The sequence below is a fragment of the Sus scrofa genome, chromosome 15, assembly GCF_000003025.6.
Source record: "Sus scrofa isolate TJ Tabasco breed Duroc chromosome 15, Sscrofa11.1, whole genome shotgun sequence".
In the NCBI taxonomy this organism is placed as follows: Eukaryota; Metazoa; Chordata; class Mammalia; order Artiodactyla; family Suidae; genus Sus; species Sus scrofa.
The window spans coordinates 17,012,773-17,021,293 of NC_010457.5; the positions used below are offsets into that span (position 1 = coordinate 17,012,773).

At 34.3% G+C, this 8,521-nt stretch overlaps 1 protein-coding gene across 5 annotated transcripts in view; it reads right to left on the minus strand.

Annotated features, from left to right (window-relative positions):
- The window catches only part of CCNT2 (cyclin T2), a 46,930-nt gene extending 38,409 nt beyond the window's left edge, over positions 1–8,521 (minus strand). For 3 of the 5 annotated variants that reach the window (XM_021075759.1, XM_021075762.1, XM_021075756.1), the window contains exon 1: positions 8,381–8,462. Coding sequence is in view for 2 of the 5 variants with exons in the window: in XM_021075754.1 (XP_020931413.1) it covers positions 8,381–8,476 (96 nt within the window). In the remaining 3 variants the exon portion in view is untranslated. Of the gene's footprint in view, positions 1–8,380 lie in introns of all 5 variants that reach the window. The other 2 variants (XM_021075754.1, XM_021075755.1) reach the window with 1 other exon arrangement.

Sequence of the window (8,521 nt, forward strand, 5' to 3'; positions counted from 1 at the left end):
ACTTCAATTAAAATGACCACAGTGACTTTAACATAAGCACTGGTAGTGAGCAATTCAAATAAAGTTACTTGCAGAACTAAGATTGAATGAAGATTAAAAGGGAGAGTTTTTTAATGGCTATCTATGACAATGTATACACAACTTTTAAAAACCAGGGGTGAGAGGGGAGAGCAAAGTAAAATTTTTGAAAACTGTTTTCAGTAATTATACTGATGGTGCTTATATTTGTTGTTCTGAAACTTGTGTAATGTGGAATAAAGCTAACAAGATATTATGGTATATTTAAATTCTATCATCCCATGTCCTTCAGAACTAAAATCTTTGGTGTGAAAGGGTCATCAAAATGCAATATAAAAGAGGTTAAGTAAAAAAACGCTAATGTTGCTTGAATGAGAATGAATTCCTAAAGAATTAATAAATGTATCTATATTTAAGGTAATAAATATAATTTATATATAAAACAAGCCCAGTTAACTTATACTTTGTACAATTCATATGCTTAAAGTATGAAAGACTAATAAACAATGTTGATTTGTATAGTAAATATATATTTACAGAATTATGTATTTCCTTCATGGAGGATGCCTAAAAACCAGGCAAACATAGTAATCTCTAGTGTCCAGGTTGTTATTTTGAAATATTACTTCCTACTAAAAGAAAGCAGTTTTTTAAAGAAATGGCCATTCCAGTTGTGGAGCAGAAAATGTACAAGATGAATCTGGAATATCTTGCCATAACATATGGAGGAAACCATCCCAGACGATAGGGTATGCAGAGTTATTATTTAGTCCAGCAATCTACTCCTGGGTATGTATTTAAGAGAAACCAAAACATACATCTACACAAAATTGTACATAAATGTTCACAGCAGCCATGTAATAGGCAAAGAGTAGAAACAACCCAAATGTCCCTTAACTGATGAATAGATACACAAAATGTGGTATAACGGCCATTCAGCAAGAAAAATACATGAAATACCGATATATGCTACAACACAGATGAACCTTGAAAACATTATGTATAACAAGAAAGAGGCCAGTCACAAAGGACCACACCATGAATGATTCTATTTACAGGGAATGTTCGGAATAGGCTGGGGACCAGGAGAATGGGGGGAGATGACTACAGGGTTTCTTCTTGGGGAGATAAAAATTTCTAAAATCCATGCACAGCTCTGTGAACATGTGCAAAAATCACTGGATTATACACTTGCAATGGGTGAAATACATGCTATGTGAATTTCATCTCAACAAAGGTGGTAAATACAGGCCAAAAATCAAGTATCTATTCCGCCTTTTCTCTAAGAACTTGTACCACCGGATATCCAAATAGTAAATGAATCATAGCATTTCACTATGAAAATATTACAATTGAAAATAAAGAAGAAATAATAGACTATCACAATGAGTGAAGTGACAAAGGCATTAAATGTCAACAGCTGCTTACACCACAAAAAGAGAACCAGACATTAGGTGCCTCCTGATGAAAGAATGTAACACAACCTGTAGCCTTGCCAATGGGACCTAATCAAGTCTCATCAAGTTTCTGAATCCAAATGGCAATTTCCAGGGAATACAATAACTAACGAACATGATAAACTGTACCATGAGTATACAATCAGCAAAACCCAGATAGGTAGAAACTCTACAGGTCTAATGTCCTAGGTCTGTCAACAGATTAAATCCAAATAAAAGAGGAGTTCCCGACGTGGCTCAGTGGTTAATGAATCCAACTAGGAACCATGAGGTTTTGAGTTCGATCCCTGGCCTTGCTCGGTAGGTTAAGGATCCGGCGTCACTGTGACCTGTGGTGTAGGTCACAGACGTGGCTTGGATCCTGCGTTGCTGTGGCTCTGGCACAGGCCAGCAGCTATAGCTCTGATTAGACCCCTAGCCTGAGAACCTCCATATGCTGCAGGAGAGGCCCTAAAAAGGCAAAAAGACAAAATAAATAAATAAATAAATAAGAGGGATGGAGAAGAAACCTCTACATTGACAGACCTATCAGTTTTCAACAATGGGCAAGGAATGCAAAGTTTTTCCCTCATGGTGGAAGAGAAAGGGTTGACATGGGGATAAGGCATGTGAAGGTGCTTCTAGGGTAGTCAGCAAAGTTCTTTACTTTGATTTGAGTTACAAACATGTTTGCCTTATAAATAATTCACTAACCTATACATTTGGTGGCTTTATATATTTGTGTTGCGTTCTACAACAACAATTTTAAAAAACTCATTTCATTTCATATATGAACAGTTATGTTATAGCACTAAAGGACACCGAGTTGATGAAATACAACAGGATATAACAGGACCCAAAGGATAAGGTCAGAGAAAGAAACTTAGAAGTCAAAGAGCAGAGTTATCTGGGGAATGCTTTATAGAGCTAGAACTTCACCTGAGTCTTACAACCTGACAAATTAGGCTCATAGGAAAAGTGAAGGGGAAAGCATCACAGAGAAAAATAGAGAAGCACAATGCATAAATGCAAAGAGGAATTTCAGGCCCAATTCAAAAGACAATCTCATTGGATATTGTCTACCGAGGTAAGCAAACTGAAATCTAAAGAGTATTTTTATTCCTTGTATTCTCATTTCCACCTTAGAAATTGCTGGCATCAATAGTGTGCTTTACTTCTTAAAACATATCAGGCACATTTCTTAAACATATTAGACAAAAGTGAGAATTACAGCATGGGATCAGACAAGGGATCTGAGTTCAAATGCCAATCACATGATGGCTACCTTGATTTTGGACAAGTCACTCAGTAATTGCATCTCAAGAGGATAATACTTCAGCTGCCTTAAGTACTTTATTACATAGTAGGATCTTAATAAATTTCCATCCATGCAATTTATAGTTGAAACGGAATTTAGAAATCACTGAAACTAATAATCTGAAATTTACAATCCAAGAAAAATGTGTTTGATGAGTATACATCATTTTGAACGGACAAGTACAGAATACGTCCATTATTGCAGAAAGTTACTGGACAGCACTGTAGTATTTCCCAGTAGCATTAATGGATTTTGAACATACGATTATTCTTAGACTAACTGCCTTATTAAATTAAAAGGTGGAAGTAGAAGTAAGCTGTAATATAAACAAACACTTGGATTTCAAAGACATTTTACTTTAGCAGGTAAAAGAATGAAACACATGCCGATTTAACTCCTACAAAACACGATCATTGTACAGTCAGCCCTCAGTAGCCATGGGAGGTGTGTGGGTGGGGTGTGTGTGTGTGAGGTGGGGATTGGTTAGAGGACTCTCCACAGATACCAAAAATCATGGATGCTAAAGTCTCTCACATAAAAGGGTATAGTATTGGTATATATTCTACACACATCCTTCTATATAATTTAAACCAGCTCTAGATTACTTATAATCCCCAATACAGTGCAACAGCTACGTAAATTATTGCTGATGTTAACTAAGTAAGGTTTTGCTTTTTGGAACTGTCAGAATTTTTTCCAAATATTTTTGACCCATAATTAGTTGAATCCAGATGCAGAACACAAGGATATGGAGGGCTGACTGCTTAACAATGGATTATGGGGGAAAATATAACAAGAGAAAATAAAATTTTAAACAAATAGCCTTCAACTTTAGCAAGCATCAGTATCACCTGGGAAGTTCGGAAAGGTAGAGAACCCCAGGTTGGACCACAAATATCTGATTATACTGATCTAAGGTACAGCCCACTAAAGCACATTTTAAAGGACCATTTGGTAATTTGCATGCAGGAAGTTGGTGACTTCAGACAAAGTATTTAAACTTTAAAATTTTTTCTTCCTTTTCTGCAGTAAGAAAGAGGCTATCAACCTTATTAAATAAATGTTTAGGAACCACATACCAAAATAAATCTAAGGAGAAACAAACAAAAAGCTCTTCCCACAAAATCAGTAAATAAACACTGGTAGACACTTATCTTCAGATAAACATAAAGGTAATGAAATAAAGCAAAATTAAAGGCTGGTAGGTTTGATCAGCAAAAAGAAATTTATGCCAAAAACCCCATCAACAAAATTAGAAAACAAACTACTAAAATATTTACTAACATGAAAACAAGAAATTCATAACAAGCTCAAGTAAGAGGCTAAGAAAGTACATCACGGAAAAGCAACATTTACAAACAAACTAAATTTAAATTTAAGAATACCAAAATTTAATACCAAATTTCCCTAAAGCCCAATTAGAAAAAGATTACAAACATGATCTTTGTTCTTAAGGTCTTTGAGTTATTATAGATGATAGGCAATTTCTTACTGGAAAAGATAAAATTTACCAAACATGCAAAATTAATCAGGTGATGATAACACAGCTTTAGTCTCCTTCGTAACTCTTTAGGTTAGCCAATGGTTTTCTCATCTCATCCAGGTAACCTTTTGTTTTGGGGGGCTATCCTGTGCATTGTAGAATGTTTAGCAGCATCCTTGCTAAATACTGGCATTACTATTAGATGCCAGTAATATCCCCTTCTCTGGTCATAACAACCAAAAGTGTCTCTAAATATTATTTATTTATTTATTGCTGCACCCACCCCACAGCTTGTAGAAGTTCCTGGGCCAGTGATCAAGCCTGTGCCACAGCAGTGACCCAGGTGCTGCAGTGACAACGCAGGATCCTCTAAACATTGTTAAACGTTTCCTGGTGGGTAAAACTGCCTTTGATTGAGATCTACCAGGTCAATCTACAATATCCTTTTCTGGGGTTAGACATCTAACCCCAGTCTAATTCTGTATGTTCTCATTGCTGCTGGGGATTGTGTATGCCAGATCTAAAAACTGTGAAAATAAACAAACAAAAAACCCTTTCCTGTGCTGAAAAAGATATATACATATATGCTTGCACCAAAAAAAAATATTTCTGAAAGGCCACACAAAAACTGCTAATAGCAAATGCTCCAGGGCAGGGGGTCTAGATGGGAGGGAGGTTTATCATATCCTCCCTTCTACTATTCTCATTTACCATATGCTTGTTCATTTTCAAAAATAAAACACTTTAGAGGAAAATGTATAAGAATTCATTCAACACACCTGTGAGCAAGAAGCTTTGATCTATTCTATTGACAAACCATTGCTGAATATCTATTCTGTGTAAGGTACTGGTGATTAAGCCAAAAAAGAAACAAACCGTGCCCCCTGTCCTTACCTTCTAGTTTGAATACAGGTTAAAGGAGGGTGGGATTTTTACATCTAGATTCCCATGTTTGAGAGAAATTTAGGGCTTCCATAATGAATATTTAAACAAAATATTTAGCTACTCAATTCTTTCAAAACATTAGTTTTCCTTCACAAATGGCAACTATTTGTGACAATTTTATGAGCAACTCTGAGTATAAAGAAGCAACAGTTAATGTAAACTGGATAAAATCTACTATTAAAAAATCCTAAATGAATTTCTACACAGATTATTATTACAAATTATAATGGGAGAATGCTATCTGACGAAGAACAGGGATTGTGGACACTTCTCCATATAGATAAAAGAGTGGCTTCCCTTTAATCATTTTTAAGTCTTTATAGGAGAAGGAAGGAATACAAAAAGAATATTTTTAAATTTTTGAATGATATCTACTAGTCGAGTCAATTGAAAAAAATTAAGACTGAAAGCAAAAAGTTGTAATCAATTTTTAACAAAAGCAAATATAAACTCCTTTATATGTATCAGCTGACTAGTCTAACATAGATGTATTCAATGAAACTCAGATATGACACAGATGATGCATCCTTAGAAGTCAGTGTAGTCATTCCTTAAAATCAGTAGTTCTGAATATTGCCCTTAACTCTGTACTCTTGATACCTTAAAAAAAAACCTAAATACATTTAAATTTGGCACAGTTTTTTAATTGCTGCAGCTTAAAAGAAGCAATGGAACCAAGGAAAGTGAGGAGATTAAAATGACCACATAAATTGGAGAGATGCTATGAAAATAGACCATGACCAACAAAAATACACTGAGTGGGCTCTTTACAACCCACTGTAACCAAACTAATGAACATCTTCTAGGAGAAGCTGGGTCAATATCTATTATATGATTTGACACTGGGGAAGATGCTCTCCGACAGTATATACTTTAGAGGCATTGCTGGTTCCAGGGCTTTTTTATACTTTACTAAATTTATCTTGTGCTTGATCCAGTAAGGCCATTCTTCAATTACTACCCTCAATTACAATTAATAAACTTCACTGCATCCAGCGAGCAAAGGATAGATTTATCTAACTAGGTTACATATAAAAGTTATTTCCTGCTGATAACATTCAATCTTCTGAAAGAGAAACAAACAGAACTCAATGATAAAAGCTCTATTGACACTAATTTTATTCTTAAATACAAGAGCGACTTGACTTTTACGGGATTTTTTTTTACTTTTAAATAAAATAAAACCATACAAATATTTTCAAATATTTAATATAATAAATGCCTACTGATTACAAAACCAGATATATTTTGTCACCAGCATATTAAAATTTAAGCTTGTTATGGTTTAATTTAACGAATGGTGTTTAATTTACTTTGTGGTGAAGATTTATGCTTTTCAAGTTTACTGTGGCATTTTTCTATAACCCTATAAGAAAAATGATGTGGGGGAGTATGAATTTAAAAGTGACTCATTCAATTTGAGACCATCCCCTTCACCCTAAAAGCATAGGGAAAAAAAAAAAAGAGTGAAGCAAGGGCATCAAGACAAATATTTAAACCACTTTTGTTAAAATAGCAAAAGTTAAAAAAAAAAAGCTTAGATATGAAGGGTGCAATTTACTCTCAAAATTAACATCAGATTTCAATTATCGTGCTAATAACGCAATGTAAAACAGTGAGGTTAACCTTCACACACGTAAGACAGAAAGTAGGGTAATAAAAATGAATACTCTGGCCTTCATATTAAATGATGGCAATTAAAGTTAGAATGCAGGTTACCTGGGTTCACCAGTCAATTTAAAGTTAACGCTGTGAATTTTGGCTGTAAGATATTTGTTTCAAACGCACACCAAGTAGGCCATAAAGACAAATTATGAAAGAGGGAGGGTTCAAAAAGAAAAATACAGTCTTACGGTGAAATCATCACCAAAGTAGAAAAGTAAGCAAATGAGACATCTGTAGCCACATAATTTCCAGAACTATTTTAATTTGTGATTCCTATCAGCATTTTCTAAGGCTACTTAAGGACAGTCACATAATATTAGTATTCGTCAGTTCACTACCACCTTAGGAGACAATATAAATAAAAATATAATTCTCTTAATCTAAATGTTATTACCAAAAGGCTTCCTCTCTCTTCCACAACACTATCACTGACTCAAGTTCTGTGTACAAGAAATAACAGGAAAATGTAAACAGCAAGAATCACAGAGATTTAAAAATGAGTAGAAGCAATGGAGACTGCAAGAAACCAAAACATACACAAAAATATATACTGTTTAAGATAAACCTCTATGCCAATCTGATAAACCCAATCAGATTTATGACCAGAAGAGATTAAAATAAAGGAGTCAATCTAAACTATGCGGCTTTCCCTTCCAACTCAAAAAAAGGACCTTTTAAAAGACCGTTTTCTTAAAAGGTTCTAATGACAATCCACAAATTGCATAGTCTTCCATGGTCCACTTTTCCAGACTCCTTTCAGAAGAGCATTCTAAATATAGGTGTGAGCAAAAATATGGTGAGAAATAGTTAAATATTTCTAAATAATATACAATTTTCTCTGTTAACAGGTACAACACAGTATGCATGTTTCTCTGAAAAGAATGAAGTGACATCATCTATAACTTAAAAATTTCAACTAAATGCCACTTCTCAATTTGTCAGGATTTACAGTTTATGTTCCAAATCAGTGCCTTAGTTTTGGAAGGTAAGATTTACTTAAAGTGTGAGAACAGGAACCTCTCACAACTTAAATTGTGTTAAATGAAATATTTCTGCTAAACGTTTAACTCTTTCAAAAGTATGTTACAATTACACTAAGCCCAATTCACAGTATTTGAAACAATATTAATTCAGTACAATTAAGATGTACAACAGAATGACTAGGTTTTTCCAAATTACACTGTACATTACTGTCTAAAATTGTTCAAATGTTGAGTATAAAATTTAAATGAATACCAATGTAATAACTTTTTGAGAAAAGAAATGTTTCTGATTTATCTTTTGGCTCAAAAGACTTGGCAGAGCTTGATACAGCGCCTGGCAACTTGTCATCACAAACTAAAAAACCAACCAACCAGAAACCTCGCAATTGAAGCAAAATGTTTATCACGCGATTCACCTTCACTGTTTAGTTAGAACACTAAATACAGCAGTAAAATCCACGACCATCGATCTGCGTATCGATTTACCTTAAAATTTGGTTGTAGGAAAAACAGGCAATAAAATAGTACTTACATATCTATTGAATTTGGTGAAAGAATGGTGCATATAAAACCTGTGCATATAAACAATCGCAGTGTTTATCGTAAGCTGAGAGCTGGAACGTAACATTTAGGAAATTAACTGAGAAAAAACAAGATTTCATTTCCAAAACAA